The sequence below is a fragment of the Cylas formicarius genome, unplaced genomic scaffold (genome assembly GCF_029955315.1).
Source record: "Cylas formicarius isolate icCylForm1 unplaced genomic scaffold, icCylForm1.1 PGA_scaffold_8__14_contigs__length_24414737, whole genome shotgun sequence".
Classification (NCBI taxonomy): domain Eukaryota; kingdom Metazoa; phylum Arthropoda; class Insecta; order Coleoptera; family Brentidae; genus Cylas; species Cylas formicarius.
This window is the reverse complement of record NW_026844361.1, coordinates 3,067,184-3,086,023: the sequence shown is the minus strand read 5'-3', so window position 1 is coordinate 3,086,023 and position 18,840 is coordinate 3,067,184. Positions and strand designations below refer to the sequence as shown.

At 35.9% G+C, this 18,840-nt stretch overlaps 4 protein-coding genes across 5 annotated transcripts in view; 1 reads left to right on the top strand and 3 right to left on the bottom strand.

Annotated features, from left to right (window-relative positions):
• Positions 1-8,780, bottom strand: part of LOC132705835 (uncharacterized) — a 33,727-nt gene extending 24,947 nt beyond the window's left edge. Inside the window, exon 1 of the mRNA XM_060676750.1 lies at positions 8,507-8,780. The gene's annotated coding sequence lies outside the window, so the exon portion shown is untranslated. The remainder of the gene's footprint in view (positions 1-8,506) is intronic.
• A 4,235-nt stretch (positions 8,781-13,015) lies between these two features.
• The window catches only part of LOC132705809 (rabankyrin-5), an 81,616-nt gene continuing 75,791 nt past the window's right edge, over positions 13,016-18,840 (top strand). The window contains exons 1-4 of one of the 2 annotated variants that reach the window (XM_060676703.1): positions 13,016-13,083; positions 17,962-18,192; positions 18,245-18,387; positions 18,445-18,804. In XM_060676703.1, the coding sequence (XP_060532686.1) occupies positions 13,068-13,083; positions 17,962-18,192; positions 18,245-18,387; positions 18,445-18,804 (750 nt within the window). In that variant the 5' untranslated portion in view covers positions 13,016-13,067. Of the gene's footprint in view, positions 13,084-17,809; positions 17,909-17,961; positions 18,193-18,244; positions 18,388-18,444; positions 18,805-18,840 lie in introns of those variants that run through there. The other variant, XM_060676704.1, reaches the window with a different exon arrangement.
• Positions 13,285-15,354, bottom strand: LOC132705810 (small ribosomal subunit protein mS39). Its single transcript, XM_060676706.1, has one exon. It carries the CDS (start codon positions 15,225-15,227, stop codon positions 13,302-13,304), a length of 1,926 nt encoding a protein of 641 aa, XP_060532689.1. The 5' UTR covers positions 15,228-15,354; the 3' UTR covers positions 13,285-13,301.
• On the bottom strand, positions 15,624-17,437 carry LOC132705811 (protein NipSnap). Its single transcript, XM_060676707.1, has 6 exons — positions 17,258-17,437; positions 16,986-17,159; positions 16,731-16,902; positions 16,533-16,677; positions 16,355-16,477; positions 15,624-16,303 (listed from the first exon to the last, which is right to left on the bottom strand). Exons 1-6 carry the CDS (start codon positions 17,302-17,304, stop codon positions 16,155-16,157), a joined length of 810 nt encoding a protein of 269 aa, XP_060532690.1. The 5' UTR covers positions 17,305-17,437; the 3' UTR covers positions 15,624-16,154.

Here is an 18,840-nt window from a genome sequence, read left to right as displayed (position 1 = left end):
AAATTGTCCATCAGAGCAGTTAATTCGATTAACCATGGAACGTTTTCGCACCAAGTTTACTCTTATTGATAACTCGCATCCCCAGAGACGCCGTACGATGCGTACAGAAGAAGCTATTGCTGCTGTAGAGCTTAGCATTGAGGAAGACCCTAATGAGTCCATCCGCCATTGAGCACAGGAATTGGATCTGTGTCCATCCACTTTATGGAAGATTTTGCGGAAGGATCTTGGTTTACGTGCTTCCAAAATCCAACTCGTGCAAGAATTGAAGCCAAACGATCATCAAGTAATGCGTCGAATGGGTCCAAAACGAGATTGCCGTTGTTCCCGATTTTCATAAGCGAATTTTGTTTAGCGATGAAGCCCACTTCTGGTTGAATGGCTACGTCAACAAACAAAACTGCCGCATTTGGAGCGAAGCTAATCCTCAAGTGTATGTCGAAATATCTTTACATCCAGAAAAACTGACTGTTTGGTGCGCTTTATGGCTGGTGAAATCATTGGTCCGTACTTTTTCAAAAACGATGATGGCCAGAACGTTACAGTCAATGGTAATCGGTATAGAGCTATGATTACTAACTCTTTCGTTCCTGAATTGCATAACCATGATGTAGTTTCAACAAGACCGTGCAACATGTCACACAGCTCGTGCCACAATCGATTTATTGAAAGACACGTTTGGTGACCGCCTAATTTCACGTTTTGGACCTGTGAATTGGCATCCAAGATCTTGTGATTTAACACCGCTTGACTACTTTCTGTGGAGCTATGTAAAGTCATTGATCTATGCGGATAAGCCACAAACGCTTGACCATTTGCAAGACAACATTCGCCGTGTTATTGCCGATATACGGCCACAAATGTTGGAAAAAGTCATCGAAAATTGGGCGTCCAGATTGGATTACCTCCGCGCCAGCCGTGGCAGTCATATGCCAGAAATCATATTTAAAATGTAATGCCACAAGATTATCTTTCGGATAAATACAATTCATGTCAATCGAATAATCCATCGTTATTGCAACTTAAAGTTCTATACATCGAAAAAAATCACCCCTTAGTTATAGTAATACGATCCTGCCGAAATAGGTGCTCTAAATTTTATATGTCGTCCATCTAAAGCCTCAATGCAACTAGGAAACTGCCATAATGCGGCAAATTCTTCGGCTATACGCAACCAGCCCTTTCGATCTGGTGTTTACAAAAACAGAAAACGTAGGTACTTTACCATATAATAGATGTGTGATCTGATTGCACATTTTTTTTATTATACTGGTCGTTTCAAAATTCATATAAAATATTGCTAGATACTGAATGTGGAAAAACCCTGTATATTGGCACTTAAATATTCTGTTTTTTTATATGACGTTCCACCAAATTCAGCAACTTTTCAAATGATGTTTTATTCATTATTAGAAAGTTTTTGTATGATAAAGGATCTTTATGAAGCAACTCTTCATTTAACATGGTTAAAATGCCTTTTCCTTCGACCCTTCTACCTATCCATTTCCTTTGCCAGTTTCTCTTTCTTTTTATATTATTATTTCCACGATTCTTATTCCTCTTTTTTAGGCTTAATATAAATGAAAGAACACTGTCAAACGGTTCTAAGTCCATGTATACAGACTGATCTAAATTAACTCTTTGTCATTGGTCACTTTGATATGAGTAGAGATATACTGCCTACGATGGTGAAAACAGAAAAACAATTGAATGTAGGGTTAAGAAAATGTACTCTTTTTAAATGAAACACCCTGTATACGTTTTGCTCTAACGTTCATAAATCACCAACAGAACAAAAATGGACATATGCAATATTAGTCTATGAAAATAACCGAATTATCAGCGCTTTTTTCTTTTATACTAAGCTATGAGAAATAAAACTCCATTTTCCTTTTATTGGTTTATTTGAGCTTGAGAAACATGTAAAGAAAGTAAAAAAATAAACAAAAACCCTAATTAACTTATGTTGGATTATTAAAGTTATTTTAAAAGTGTTCAAAAGCAGCACCTCGTACTTTTACGTTTTTGTGCACGTTTTTCTATTTAGCGAATTGCCTTCAGTATTGTTCTACCATCCATCTGTTTTATTTTTTCTTTTATCGCAGCCTTCATAAACTCAACGTGTTGGTATCTTTCCTTATAAATTTAGTCCTTTAAATAAATCTACAAAGTAGAAATCAAGTGGGGTTATATCTGCTGAGCTCGGTGATTTGTTTTGGTGGCAAAAGTTAACTTATCAATGACAAAAAAGTCTTCTTTCTGCATCCCATGCTAAAATCACCCGAGCTAGTCGGAATTTATTTATTTTTTAATCCTTTGGACAGTATTAAAGGATACGCTAGAGTCTTTGACTATGTCTCGAATAGAATAGTCACGATATGTTGCAAAATATCCAAGAATACCAATTTCCACCGGCCTTAATTTTCAATTGAGTGATGTCTCACAATTGCACAAAAGATTTTATCCCACGTATCACACGTAAAGTTAGGTCTTAATGATTTCATAAGTAGGCATGATTTATTTAACATTAATATTAATAAGTATTTTCAATAGAACACAAACCTAAAGGACGACCTCGCAAGAAGTCAGATGTTTTGTGAAAATTGCCTACTGTGTGTCCTTTAGAAAGAAAAAGTCAGAAAAGTTTTCGTTAATGTAATTATCACTTGAACAACTTACAAGTTCGATGCCAAAGAAAATCATAATAGAAACGATTTACAATACACAATTACACTGGCGTCCAAAATGGCGTCCATTTCCATCAAGGTCTTCTTAGCAATTGGTAAGTGTAAGACGAAGAAATCTAAAGGCGAAAAATCAGGGGATCAGATCAGATCATTTATATATAATAAATACCACTTATCACGATGCAATAAAAATGGAGCCTTACAAAGCTATGTTCGGTCAGCAGGCCGAAAGTAGGCCAAGATTTAAGGTACCACAAGAATTGCTGCAATTTCTAATGGCATAACAGAAAAATGAAGATGAAGAAATTGAAAACACAGTACCGGAAGCGAATATACCAGTAATTATTACGGAAGGTTCAATTAATAACCAAGAGGTTACAAAAGCCACTTCTTTCAAGTTTGATGCTGCTTTTGATGGAATATTAGAAAGAAATGATTGTGAAGTACTACAAGAACACAATGGGGTTAAGGAGAACACAGAACTTTATTTACCGCTTCGTGAAGAAAATGAGAATAAAGCACCCATTTTAACGGTACTTGTTTCAAAGGGTCGTCCAAGCATTGCTATAAACAGTCAACACGAGCATCCGGTATTAAATTGAGAAACGTGACTTATACAAATATTTTACGTGCTAAAAAAATGACTGATTTATCCAATAAAAAACTGGAATCATTCAACGTTGGAGATAATGTGCTACTAAGTAAATAACAAATGACTCAATCAATTTTTAAGGTTCCATACCCAAAGGGTAAAATGGGTACCGTATTACTAAGACTCCTCTAGCTGTCCGTCTGTCTCCAGGCTCCATCTCATGAACCGTGAGAGTAAACAGTTGAAATTTTTACGGATAACGAATCTATGTTGCTGCTATAGGAACATTAACTAAAAACAGAAAAACTGCGGCACGTGTAGCCATAATTGCTAATTGTGCTGTTAACTCCACATTGCTCTTGAATCGTAATAGCTAGACCGTTGAAATTTTCACAGATAATTTCCGCTATAAACAACAAATTCTAAAAACAGAAAAATTGGCGCCAGCGGGCACCAAAAAACAAGATTTTTTTGAGAAAAAAAGTTTCTTTGCATGGTACAAGAGTTTCGCATCCTGCGCAAGTCCGATTCGCACTTGTCCAGTTTATTCGATAGAGGAAGAGGCGACCCAGCTATTCCCATTGGAATAGTTTTGGCAGAAAAAGAGGGAAATTTTAAAGTTAAAGGCGCAAAGCATGGCATTGTAGATGCCTGGTTAGAAAGGAATTCTCTGCAGTCAACGTAATTCAAAAAATTGATATTAAACAACGTGCCTAATTATGAAACAAATATAGAACGCTTGGCCGTAAAGGTTCAGTTGGTTTTGGACAAGGATATAATCGCTGTAATTGTTCCAGAATGTACCATTCAAAAAGGTGCAAATGTGTAAAAACTAACTATTTGTGCAATTCAGCTTGTCATGCTGGAAGAAGCTGTAATAATCATTAATTTTTTTATATATAAAAATCTAATGCCTATATGGGTAGAAAGAAATTTTTTTAAATTTTTTTAGTAAAATTTTGAGAGCTATATTCTTTTATCTTTTATTAAATAGTTTTTTATGAATCGATCTTCTGGAAGGAGGAAAAAGTCCTTTACGGAACATGTTTGTAACTCGGTATCCCGGTTTTACCCGGTTGCTAAGGCAAAAACCTCACCTTCTGCTAAAACTTTTGCTTATTCTTTGAAATAGACAAAATAAAACTAGAGAATTGCCCATTACATGAAATGTGCAAAATTGCTGCCTTTTTCATAAATTCGGCAAAAAATTGCTGAATACAAGCAATCGGCAATTACGCAAAGCTAATGGTTCTCAGACGAGTCAACATTCAGCACTAACGTTTTCTCAGCACTTGAGATAGTAGAATAATAGTCCGGGAGCCCTGGACCTTTTTTTTTGGAAATGATAGCAACAAGCTAATTCTTCGGAAATCGTTTCATTTCATCAAGACGCCCAACCTTTTCCTCTACGAAAATTGTTGTAGCAGGTAGCTAACTATACGCGCAGGTATAAAATCATGTCAATTTAGTTACCATACCAAAATGATCAGCAACAGTTTACTTTTTAGCTAAATCTATAGATATTGAAATATATAATTTGAAATTAAATTTGGCCTACAAACAAATAGGTTTGTTATAGGGTGGCCACCCCTCAAAGTTGTATCTATTATTTACTTATAAAAAGTGATGAGCAACATGTTAATTTTTTTACTGTAGCTTGTTAATAATTACATGCATTAAAAAGTTTTGTTTACTTGGCTTGTCAACACGTGTTAATTAATTTTCTTTTATAACATTTAAGTGTGAAAGTGATAATGAGGTGTTTTCTTTGTAATACACTCCGTGATAAACATAATTATCATGAAAAAAAGAGACGATAAAAAAAATTACTAAAGACATTTATCTCGCGTGTAAAAAGTATCTAAACGCTCGAAAGCATCATAACCACAAATATAATAATGCTGAATTGCCTGACCATTGAGATGACGATGTAATAGGCTACCACTCTTGTTGTTACAAGGAGTTTAGAGTAAAAGCTAAATATTTATGTTATGAAAGGTAATTTTATGCTTTATTTTTTAAGTAAATGCAAAATGAAAATGTTGTTTTTTTTCATTTTTGTTTTGTCGTTTAAGTGAAAAGAAAAAAAATAGTAAAATGAGTGATTGTTTTATGAATAACGACATATTTTTTTCATAATATTCATGGATTAAAAATTTTTGATAATGACAATTAATATTCATAAAAAATATGAAAAAAAAAAGTTGATTTCTTAAATTACAAATAATAATGAAACAACTTAATTAAACTCATTTGTATAAAACAGCATCTTAGATGATGGCTGTAGGAATATTTAAAGAACAAAAAAAAAGTTAATCGCTCAACTAAATTTATAGGTTAGACCGTAATTTAGAGGTTAAGCAGGAATAATATTCAAGAGTCGAACTTGCAACCAATTTTTCGTCGGACTAGCGAAATCGACCTATTTTTATGTAGGAAATTAATTGATTTAGATAGAAAATGCCATAAAGTTTCATTTAATTTTGGTACCCTACAGTTGCTGATGAATAACGTATTATCGTGTAGGACTGAAAAATTCTACTAGTTTATTTGTAGGGCAATGTGATCATTTGTTTATAAAAATTATTAGCAAGCTACAATAAAAAATTTAGCATGTTGCTCATCACTTTTTATAAGTAAATAATAGATACAACTTTGAGGGGGTGGCCACCCTATGCCAGACCTATTTGTTTGTAGGCCAAATTTAATTTCAAAATATATATTTCAATATCTATAGATTTAGCTAAAAACTAAACTGTTGCTGATCATTTTGCTATGGTAACTAAATTGACATGATTTTATACCTGCGTGTATAGTTAGCTATCTGATACAACAATTTTCATAGAGGAAAAGGTTGGGCGTCTTGATAAAATGAAACGATTGCCAAAGAATTAGCTTGTTGCTTATCCTTTTGAAAAAAGGTCCAGGGCTCCCGGATTATAATGAAAATCTGGAGGTTAAAATTGCGAACCACCAATACTTCAAAAAAGTGAAGGTGTGATATGGCCGCCTATTAGGCTGTACACTTTATATTTAAAGATGTAAGAAAGAGCACTTTGCTGATTAGCAAGAATGACTTTTTTTCTAATTTACAACTTTATTGGACAAAGTCGAAATTTTTTGAATTTCACTGTTCGCAAAGATCTTCAAAGTTACGTCATACGTATAAAAAACAATCCATCACTGGTAACAGCACCGTCAAAATTATAGACGCATTTTTTTCTATATGGCTCAACGCGGGTTGATGCTCTCTGTTATTTGCATTCGTCCTGCACGATGCGATCTAAACCGGAGACCAATAAGATAAAGATAAAAACTGCAGTCGTAAATATTATAGGTATACCATCTATCTCTACCTTCAAAGGTGAGTTAAACGAAAACATTGTAAATATTAATCACCCGCGTTCGATAAGGTTAGGAAATCAGCCTCCAGGCCGATTTTCGGTAATTAGGTGAGCGTTTTAGGTATGGTCTGTTCATAAATATAAGAAAGTGACCAATTGCTTTTGAATGGGATTATCCAAGGATGATCATTAAAATACAATGCAACAAGATTATTACCTAAAGTTACGGAATTTAAATTCAGGTAAAATTGTGGTCCGTAATAGAAAATAATTTTTGACCTACCTGTGTTTAATATTCTTTAGTTGGGTATACTACCTAGTTTAAGTTTAATCATTCTTATTTCGTGCATAATATATGTGTTGAATCGTGTGCGAATTATGCAAAATATGTGCGAGTCTAGTGTATCTTAGGAGATGCTCCCGCCCAAATGTAGAAAACACTATTCTATTGAGACTAAGGAAGTTATAAACAATGTTTATTTGACTCTCATTCAACGTGGTCCCAGCAAGCAAGCATTTTTAGAAGAAACGGCCACATTGACGAAAATTCCAACATAGAAAATTGTGAACCATTTCAGCGAGGAAAAAAAGAAGCAAGCAGACATTTTCTCTAGTGTAGATGAGTGATCAAGATATAATACAAAAATTGACAAAAGGCAAGTTTTAATGGAATCTTTTAGAATTCAGAAATGGCGACTGGAATATCTAGAAAAAATTAGGATTTACGGAGAACAACAAAGGCCAATTATTTACTTGGATGAAACCTGGTTCGACACTTATGATACCCCGGAAAAGGGTTGGGTTGACTCAACTGATAAGTGTAAAACAAACGCGCCGTCAAAAAGAGGTAAAAGAATAACTATTTTGCATGCTGGCTCTAAAGATGGTTGAATTCCAAATGGACTTTCTCTGTCTGAGAAAAATATTAAAAATTCTTCTTTGGATTACTATGAAGACACCACAGCTGATTTATTTGAAAATTGGTTTAAAAACAAACTAGTTTCAAACATTAATCCTAATAGCGTAATTATAATGGACAATGCAAGTTATCACAGTAGACAATGGACTAAAACCCGTTCCTCAGGTGACACAAAAGCAACAATCCAAAACTACATATATAATAACGACATTTATTTTCACGAAGATTATACCAAAAAGCAATTAATTGAGGTTCTACAAAGCTTGAACCTACAAAAGGAATAGGCTTGTGATAATTATGCAAAAAATCTAGGGCATACAGTTTCAAGGCTTCCAAATTACCACTGTACATTTAATCTCATTGAACATGTTTGGCACCAACTGAAATCTGCCATTCGTCGTAACAATGTTTTTCCCCGTGTTAACTCCATTGTCCTCAAACTTATAGAAACCGAAGTTTTCAACATCCCTTCACAAAGTTGGGAAAATTCTGTTAAACATATAGAAAAAGCAGAACAATCGTATATCCATATTACAAATATAGAACAAATAATAATTAGAACAGGCTATGATAGCGATAGTGATGCTGAATGTGAATAATTTTAGGTAATTTAAGTTGGTAATAAAAATAATTTGTCATTTTATTTTAGATTTAAACATAAATACATACATAAATAAATAAACATTGTTTAGAATCTTTCCTAACAAAACCCCAAGTAATTAAATTCTAAGCAAAGTACGGTCCTGTTCGGTCATATTTCATTCTTCAGCTTGCCCTTGTCTTTCCTTAATTCGTATCAGTTAGTCACTTTCTTATATCTATGAACAGACTTTATACTATCTACCTCTCTCTACCTTCAAAGTTGAGGACACGCGTCCGATAAGGTGACGAAATTGACCTCCAGGCCGATTTTCGGTAATTAGATGAGCGTTTTAGGTAATTTTCCAAGATCATCGTCACTCACCAGCGTCGTTCTGTTTATCTCAACTTTGTTTCTTAAAACGTAGCGGCGGCATGGCCCGTTCGTGCTTCCGAAGCAATTGCAATATTCTACAGGGACGCCCAAGAAAAAACGTAAAAGTTATGTCGTCCGTGGCCGTCGCCCGCTACGTTCCTGGTCTGTGCCCTGAACTGATCGAGTTTGTGGGCGTTTCTGCTAGTTGTAACCGTGCGCTTGGAAAAACGGCTTCGAGGCATCGCACTAGCTTGACTAGATTTGAGCGACCGCGGTGTACTATAATCACGTGGAACAAATTATTGTTTTGTGGTGTGGCGAGGCGATAACACGAGTTTTTGTAATTTCTAATCGAGTTACATAATTATATCAACAATAATTAGACAAACCTGTTGCTAAGCGCTGCAACGTCCAATAAATTAACGATTTTTCCATCGTACAACATATTTTTCTTAAATAATGCGAAGCAGACCACGATGTTCGTTCGTTACTGCGATAATTGCAGTCGCCAGTGCAACGACGTGATTATTAATTTTTTTTATGATTAATATGCAAATAAGAATGTTTTTTTAAGTATTTATTCGCCTAATATCCCCAATTAGTCAAAAATAAACAGGCCGCCTCATTATACCAAATACATAACCTAAAATGATAAAAATCGAATGTACAGGGTGAGTCAACGAGAGAGCATTATCTCATGAGAAAAAAAGCTACTGTTTACAACACTTCTGGACTTCCTGCGGCGATTATGGTTGAGTTGAACTTGCTGATGTTTCGCCAGTGAAACAGTTTCAGTTAAGCTTTGAAGAAGCCAACAGGAACGTCAGCGAGTTCGACTCAACAACAACCGACGCAGGAGGAATCAAGAAGTTTTGTAAATAATACAAACATTCCCAGGATGCACAATTTTAAATTATTTTAAAGTATATGAAGGGTGATTCAATAAGGGGTTCCACATTAAAATAATAAAAAAAACTCGGAAAAATATAAAAATATACATTTTTATTGGCCATTTTAGATTAGTGTATTACAATTAGGTATGAAAGATGGCGCTATTCAATTCCGGTTCTATGCCGGCTATTTCGGGTCTAATCTCCTGTTTCAGCTCTGGAATAGTGTTTGGTTTATTTCTATACACTCTGCTTTTTAGATACCCAAAAAAAAAATCTAGGGGAGTAAGATCACATGATCGCGGCGGCCAATTGATATCGCCGTTACGTGAGATAATGCGACCAGGAAACTTGCCCCGCAGCAATTGCATCGTTTCTCTGGATGTGTGACAAGTGGCTCCATCCTGTTGGAACCACAAATCTTCAATGTCCATACCTTCCAATTGCTCCCAGAAAAAATCAGATATCATGTTTCGATAGCGAACACCATTAACCGTAACAGCGTTCTCCGCATTATCCTCGAAAAAAAAAAAGGGCCAATTATTCCTCCGCACCAAACAGTCACTTTTTGAGGATGAATTGCTTTTTAAACAATCTCTCTTGGATTTTCTATTCCCCAAATACGAGCATTGTGTTTGTTTACAAAGCCACCAACGTGAAAATGTGCCTCATCGCTAAAGATGATTTTCGTTGAAAAATGAACCCCTCGTTCTTGTATCCATTCTGCAAAGACGCGGCGCTCTGATGATCTCGAGGTTTCAACTCCTGAGTTATTTGGACTTTATATGGGTGTAGATGCAAGTCTTTTGTTAAAATTCGCTGTGTGGTTGAATACGTAAAGCCCACTTGCTGCGATCGATGACGAATCGATGTGTTTAGATCTTCTGCTACACTTTCGCGAACAATGGCTATATTTTGATATGACCGAGCACGCTGAGGGACTTTGATGTTAGTTACAGATCCAGTGTGCTCAAATTTTTGAACCACATTCCAAATTGTCCTCTCAGAAGGTCGACTTTGAGCGCCGAAAAATTCACGTAGAGCCCGAAATGCATTTTTTCTTGATCGACCATTTTCATAATAGGCTTGCACAATTTTTACATGTTGTTTAGTCGTATATTGCTAAATGACTATTTTTTTTATGTTTTGAGGTTAGAAATATTATATGATAATAAACAAATACAGTGGCGTTTCAAAAATATTTCAGATTGTAATGTGGAAACTCTTATTGAATCACCCGTTAGTATACTAACCAAAACATACATTTCTTGTAAAATAGCAAATTCATTTTGAAATTCTTTAAATTTTTTTATTAATAATACCTACCTAATATACCTAAACCTAATAGTTTTTTAAAATTAAAAAAAAAGTACTAGTTTTCACGCTTTTTGTATATTAGTGAATTTGAATTAGACGCTACAAAATAAATGAATATATTTGGATCATTTTATATTGGAAAATCTCGATTTTCTTTAATGGAACACCATATACCGGGTTATTTCTGAACATAACATTGGAAATCCCATGCAAATTTTTACGTGTCCAAATATTGCCTTCCCTGTACATTTTATATCAAAGTTGTGATATAATTTCTTGAAGAGGTATGTCTAACTCATGTGCCGAGTTTGAATAAATTCAGTTCAGTTCAAAATCTTCAGTTATTGAATTAAATATGATGACAAAATTGGCAATATGACGGCAGAAAAAAGGTCAAGACAAACACCAACGAATATTTTCCATGACACTACTTCCAAAACTTGACGACGAGAAGCTGGACAATGACATATCAAATAGAGGTTGGTTTACAATAAAAACATGTAGTTATAACGGTATATTTTTCTTAGGATCTAACTCATACTCGGTTCTTAGGACCCCCTTGTCCCTTAAAGCGTTCTTGGAATAAATTTCATTTAAATGACGGTTTAAGCAACAAGGAAGCTTCCAGAGACGACTATAAATTTGTCCTTCAAGTCTTTTATTAAAAATTACAACTTTTAAATTTACCATTTTCTCATAACTTTTGAAACCAATGAAATAATGAAGTTTGAAAATTGTTGTTATTGAAACATTGGACTAAATCTATAATACATATATCCGGTCGGAGTAAAACGAGACGGCAGTAGTTTTTTTTATCAGCTCGGCAGGTTATCCCAAAGGTCTCGTCGTCTAACAAACCTTTCGGGGTTATCAGACCTAGAGGAACACGCGTGCATCTCGTGGTCGACACGTGAGACGTGCAAGCCCAGATCAAAAACGACCGCAGAAAACAGTGAAAATGACTAAAATTAAATCCCGCTCATCCGTTCTTACTTCGAAGACGCGCAGCAACCAGTATGACCGAGAATCGCTATAATTGCGAATAATAATAGGCCGGAGTACCAAGTAGCCGCTTATTAGGTCTAAATAAACGGTTCTCGGTAGAAATAAATCCTAAAAAAGGATATAGCGAGTCTCGAGCGCGGGTATAAAAATCAATCTAACGCACGTACGATTAGGGATGAGACTAATTCGCCGGATCTGAAAAAACGATCGGCTACACAATGTAATGTACTCTTCCACGCGGCATGTAAATTCAAGTCGTTACGCAACCCAAACAAATAAATAATGCGTCTATCTAAGCGTCTAGCCCGAATTTTCTTATCGATCATATTTATAGTGTCGTCTGCGTATGTCTGTAAACAAGACGATATCTTTTTACTAGGATTTAGACGAGTTGTCGTCCCAAAAACGTAATTTTCCATAATCAGTGACGCCAAAGAACAAGTTTCGGCATTTGCCAACCATTTACTATTCGTTACAGCTGGCCACATTAAGCGAGGTACCTTTTATTTATGTTAACGACGTTTGGAGTTATCTTTATATTTCTGTCGCAGTTTCAAAAAACTATTCCAATATACTGATGTACTGGTTATAAACAGAAAATCCTACAGTTTAGCAGCAGCACATATAAAAAAGCAAAATTGTGGTCATATAAAACTCTCCAATCCAAGAGAATTTTACAATGATTTGAAAATATACATTAACGAATATACTTTTTAATATTTAATTTAATAATTTAAGGGATTTAATGTCACAGCAATAGCAATATTATATGCCAAAACAACGTGTTTATTTTAGGTACATCAGTGGTAGGCGCTTTAAAATTATCATGAAAAGAGTATCACTTTTGACAGTGGTATAGAAATATTTGGTAACAGGGGGTTAGAAATTTTATAAAGAACTGTGGTTACGCCAACCAACAATTTTGGTATCTATGGCCCTTCTATTACTCTTAATGCAGTTTAAAATGCTGAATAGCAACTCACTCGAAAAACTTTTTCCACGAGACAACATCATCAACTAACCAAAACTAGATTGTTACTTGAAGTGGTAGAATCCCAGTAATATAGGCAATTTATTTTAAAACTGAAGTTTCCATATACCTGCTTGACATATAAATATAGAAACTTTTGAAGCGACGTTGAAAAAATATATGCGCCTGCGCGGCCGTGTGAAATCTCGTTTTAAAAAAATATGACCTAGCGGCGTTCAGCAGCCAACATGGCCGCTGACAGTTCGTCAATTCGACAGGTTTTTGGTGCAAATGAAAGATTTTTACGGCACTAATGTCTCAAAATATGCCTCTTTAAAAGTTATGGGAAAAGTAGTTAAGGGTGTGGAGATCACCATTTAGAAAGAAAATGGCGCAAAGTTCAGGTTAGTGGGTAAAATTTAGAGGCATGCGCGGAAAAAATTTACTTTCTCTGCGAAAATATTATAGCCGTCCGAGGCGCATCGATTTTTACCGTAGTTACCTAATATGCTCAATTCGATAAGGAAACTTTCAATAACAAATTATGGTAATTTTTTCATATGTTTGATAAGATAGTTGAAGAAATGAAAGTTAGATAACACTAATCCGTTTATTTAACTTTTCAACTGCTTATAATTGGGGACAGCCTATTTAACATGGTCTCATCTAAAGTCATTTTGCTGTTGAGTCTAGCACTAAGGGCGACAGCTTCTGGGAAGCCGCTGTCCGCACAGTACTGTATACAGTCTATGGCGCTAGAGGGGGCAGAGTGGGCCATACAGTGATCAACAAATAGAGACAAAGCTTCAAACTTAGGCACACCGACTACTTTGGTGTGATCTTTAATTAACTTGTTCATTATGTGTTGAGCTATTGTAAAATCATTATTTGCGAGAACCAATACCATGATGTTGCCCAGCATCTCTCCTGTGACAGTAAGGTTTGTTCTCTCAGGGTTTTGGTTTTCAATATTTTCATATATGTTCTTAGCTATGTTACTGAAAGCGATCGCCAAATCGGTGCCCACCTGGGGTGAATTTTCAACCATTATATTCAACACTAGGGTGATCAGCTTTTCTCGGTTGACTTGATCGAAAATAGTCATATCAGACCACAGTTTGGGGATATACTCTATTGAAGCGTTGAGTTCCACTTGCCTTAACAGTTCTTCCATAACACTGGGTTCAGGAACATAGATGTTTGGTACTAGTTTATTGTAGACATTTTCCATGAACTCATTCAGTGGCTGGTTAGTCATTAAAACTGTGAAGTAATGCCTGTAGTAGGTGGACTCTCTATAAGAGTCTCCTATAAGGTTATAGTTGTTTCCAAGGTGTAGCAATTTGTTTACTCTCTCTGCAAGATGGGCGTCTCTTAAATGGTTATTGCAAATGTCCATAGCGGCCACAAAGAAACTCGTGTCATCCATATCTCTGATTTCATGCTTCTTATTGTCTACCTGTTCCATAACATCATACAGGACGGTACTGACTGAACGCCGGTCTCCATAGAACGTGTTTATTATGAAATAATATGAACCCAAGGATGGCTCTATTTCTAAATTTTTAAATTCCCTCAAAGTCTTCAGAATATTTTCTTTAACCGCTCGGTGAGTGGTCATTCCGCTTAAGACAAATAAAACCGCATTTAGAGTGCCTAGATTCGGCTTTAAGTTGGCTTGGTTCATGCTCCTGAGCAGGTCAGTGACATGGGTCCACCTCATATCATAACCCTCCTTGAAAAATTTGGAGATTCTTATCAAAGAATTGTAAGTGTCTGTGTTCAGAGTGTAGCCCTTATTTCTAGCCTCTTCGAAATAATGCCAAGCCCTCGTGGACTGAGAATACTTTGCCATGCCTTGAATTAGAGCTGCGTAAGCCTCCTCGTCTGGTTCTTTAAGTTTTGCGAATACTTCTTCCGCCGGTCCGCCATCTTTCCAAAGCTTTTTTTGACCTTTGACACTCTGTCTGAACCACCTTTCTTCGAGCCATTCCTCATCAATATCGTCCTGGCTATTGTAATAACAAAGTAATTCCAACAGAGCCTGCGTCGATTTCGCCGATATATCCGCGTTCCTTTCCTGCAAAATCTTGTAAATAAGCAGCGAATCTGATACTTGATTTTTTTCCATTGCGTCCGTTAAGTCCTGTTCTGCTAGTTCGCTATTTTCATCATACACCACTTTGGGGAAGAAACGCTCTATTGGTGGATCGCATTCTCGGTGGTTAAACACATCCGGATGTTGTCTACGTACCCAATGCGCCGCCTTTCTCCCGGCGTTTTTGGCTAAAGCGAACGCACGCTTACCAACATTGGACATGGGTAATAGATAAGGGTCGTCGTGGTATTTGTAGTGAGCGGCCGTCGGATCTCTGCTAATCGTCGCTTCCAGAGCACGTAAAATATCGGTAGGCCCGCGCTGGATCCTCTTAGGAATCTCGATTTTATCCATTTCCGACGAAAAGGCCTGTTTCCTCAGTAAATTCGTACATGTCGTCACTTGCTTAAGGGACGGCGCTTTTCTAGCAAGTGTTCTTGATGGTATCATACCCGAAATTTAAAATTTAAATGAAAATTGTAGTAATAAGAGTTACTCTTGTACACATAACCAAAATTCCTCTTCTTAAAGTTAGGTTCATTATAATGTATTACGAGACCTCTGACGGACAAAAATATGACTGTAGTTGGGAATAGTATTATTTTTGTGTGAAGTTCATGTTTCCGTTGTACTTTTTCAGTGCCTTTACGGATTCAGCAGAGTGTTCAACGTTAAAGGAAAAATTTACCAGTTTCAAAACAAATTGCTCTGCTTATGGACGTTACTTAAGTGGTGAATAACAATTATTGCTGGTAATAGTGCGATTTATAAAGTATTCAATTTTATGAATAATTTGCCTTTTAATTTTGCTAGTTTGAGGGCATAGCGTTAAAGTGTTACAGGTTTCTCCATTGCACTTTAAACACGACCGATGGTAACAGAGTCATTAATAATGCTTTATTATCGCTTACGCAGGTTGAATGAGGCCAAAGGTTCTAAGGTAACATGTAAACATGTTAAGTAAAGTGAAGTAAAACGGTCACGTGTTTAGTATTAGCAGCACCACTTTTCCTAAATGGTTATTACAATTTTTTAATAGTTTGTCGTTGGCCGAATGACTCAAGAACAGTTGAACAGCAGGAAAAAAGAAGATGCACATAAAGCTAACCAACTCAATTTAAACAAAACAATTCTTTTGGCTACCTAGTAAAGTATTTTATGGATACAATTTCATAATCAGTTCTATACAATGATATGAAATTTAAGAAATTAATAGCACAATACATAATATTTCATAAAAAATAACTATAAAGTGAACCAAAAAAAGAAAATGCATATCAGCCCGCTGCACATTCAGGGTCCTATTGTAATTGTTCCTCTTCACACAAGGCAGAAAAGGACTAGAATGTGCGAAAGAAATATAAATGGCACCACAGATTACTGAGTGGGGGAGAACTCGGTAGGCACCATAATCCGGCAATGCATTTCCCTGATCAAAGGAACAGTGTAAGCTACACATTCATCCCATCCAGGAGATCGCCAAGCACTCTCTCTAGTTTCTTTCCTCTTCAGAAGGTCTTCATAGCCTACAAAATAATAATGTACCAAAAAATACATCAAGTGGAGTAACTTCTTACACCAAATATGATGAACATTATATAGACGACCGATCTGGGAGAAAAAGCCAGCAAATGGTTCATCATTGTTCTTTCTGTGGTTTATAGCCCGTGCCCAGTTGTTGCCCCATTCTATCATTGTACCTGCAAACATAAGGGGTCACAAAAAAAACACCAACTATGCTTAAAGACGATTTACCTGGCTTTAAAGCATAGCTACGAATTTCATAGATATTTTTAGGCTCGCGGGCTACAATTTGCGGCCAATAGCTGAAAGCTAAAAGATATTGTAAGTGCCTAGACCTTACCAATTTCCCTTGGTCCAGTAAAAGCTTTTGAAATTCCTAAAATATTCTTTTTCAAGGCATTAAGTATTCAATAATATGTAACTACTTACCACACTATTGGCAGTAATTTCATTATAGGAGTCAATTTTATCAAAACCACCTACAAACTTCCACAAATGCAATGCCTGATCCTGATCTCCAACATTTACCGTCCAACTTCCTACAAGGTTTACTGAGGAACTCAGATCTTCCTGAGTATTGATCCAGTCTAGAACATTTTTCCTAAAACAGTTAAAACAAAAATAGCCTAAAACTACTCGAATTTAAAATAACTTGTGGAGAGTTTTCAATTTATTTTGACTTACACATTTTTTAGGTAATTATTCTTTGAGTCGGCTCTGAAATTATGGGTTTGGAGAGCATAGACAATTTCTTTGTCACTCAACATACGACTGTGACTCTCTTTCGTAGGTTCGATTTTTCTGACGAATATTTTCGATAGCCATGCATCATTTTTTGGCGACGAGGTAGAAATATTTCTAAAAAATGCTTTACGTAACTTAATTGCGGAGTACGGAAATTTCTTTACGCATTTTTGTGTAAACGTACACAGCGTAGAGAACCGATGTAAAATTACCTTAAATTTTGAGATATCCTGTTAAAAAATCTTATAGAGTTGGCCATATTTTGACGATTTTCACTTTTTTCCCTTTTTCACCAAAGCCAACTTATTTTTAATTTATTAATGTCATAGAGGTTACCCCAAAACCGGTTACATCACAGTATCAAAACGAACTTAACCCGGCCAAATTTATTTAATTATTTAAAACCATTGATTTATTAAATCTCACTCTGTGGAAATTATCTTCAAAATCATTTTGTTCTTTAGACTAAGAACTGAAACCTAAATTCAGTAACAAAATAATTTAAAATATGTTTTACTTTCGAGAGTCCATATAAACGCTGTGGTTTAAGATATTTTGCCAACTTCATAATTTTCAAATATTGTCCATGGAAATGGGAGCTTTAAACTCAAAAGAGAGTTTCGTAAATATTTTAATTTTAATCCATATGTTTTAAATGGGCTTTGGCCAATGTATTTTCTCTTTGGCCATTATTGTTAACCAAAAATGAAGAGGATCACGGAATAAAGATGAAAATTATGGAAGAATGATAAATCTTCAAATGTCATATGTCAGTTGTTTGTTTATGGTTATGTTTACAAATTACTTGGGCGGATCATTAAACCAATTTAATCAGTTTAAGTAGTCGGTCGGTCGCAAAATGGGTAAAATTAAATTTAAAACCCCTGTATAATTTCAATTTACCTTTTTTTTGTAGCGAATTCGGAAGTGGTAAAGCTGCAGCAGCACTTGGCGTTGCTGAAGCAGGAGTACTCAAAGTTGCAGAATAAGTATAGAGACTTGGAGAGTCGGTATACTTACATCGCCGCTACGAACGGAGATTCTGTGGACAGCGACATCAGCAATAGCTTTGCCTCTCGGCTAGTGAACACTATAAGCCAGCTGTACAATTCAGAATTGTACAGTGATATCAAAATTAAGGCTTTGGGTGGGTTCAAATTGTGACGATTCTCCGTTTATTAAAGTTATCGATATTTTAGATCGTGTAGTGCCCTGCCATAAGATTGTTTTGGCGTCCCGTTCGAAATTGTGGAACGAAGATGTGTTGAAAGACAGAAGTGAATTGGATTGGTCCGACATAGATCCAAATGTTGCAAACGCGATAATTCTCTGGCTTTATAAGGTAACCCCTCAATTTGCCTCCGAAATAAATTTGGAATTGAGGGAAATTTGGTTTTAGAGTGAAGTGCATTTAAAGTCTGCCGACTTAACCTTAAAACTTATAAAACAGGCATTCGACTTTAAGCTCAATAGCCTGATGGAAAGCTGCGAACAATACCTGATCAGTGTCGTTACTATACGAAGTTGCGTCAAGTTTTACAGCGTAGCGGAAGAGATTCAAGCCTCTAGTCTTAGAGAGTATTGCTCGGGCTTGATTTCAACGCATTGGGACGACTTGAATGCCTCTGACTTTGAGCACATGAGCGGACCTCTATTGTACCAAATGCTCAAAAGTAAAACCCAGTTGCCTCTGCATAGTGCCGTGAGGTTGCAGCGGGAGGACGTGGTGTTCCTGTGTCTCGTCGAGAACTCCCACAGGGTGAGTAAAAATGAGTTTTTGATATATATACATTTA

Bases quoted from the DNA above. Each gene is read 5' to 3' on its own strand.
- LOC132705811 (XM_060676707.1), bottom strand. From the start codon at position 17,304: ATGGCCAACTCTATAAGATTTTTTAACAGGATATCTCAAAATTTAAG. The intron at 16,903-16,985 runs GTAAGTCAAAAT...TAACTGTTTTAG, and splicing joins AATAATTACCTAAAAAATGT to GAAAAATGTTCTAGACTGGA. The intron at 16,478-16,532 runs GTAAATCGTCTT...TTATGTTTGCAG, and splicing joins TAGCTATGCTTTAAAGCCAG to GTACAATGATAGAATGGGGC.
- LOC132705810 (XM_060676706.1), bottom strand. From the start codon at position 15,227: ATGATACCATCAAGAACACTTGCTAGAAAAGCGCCGTCCCTTAAGCAA.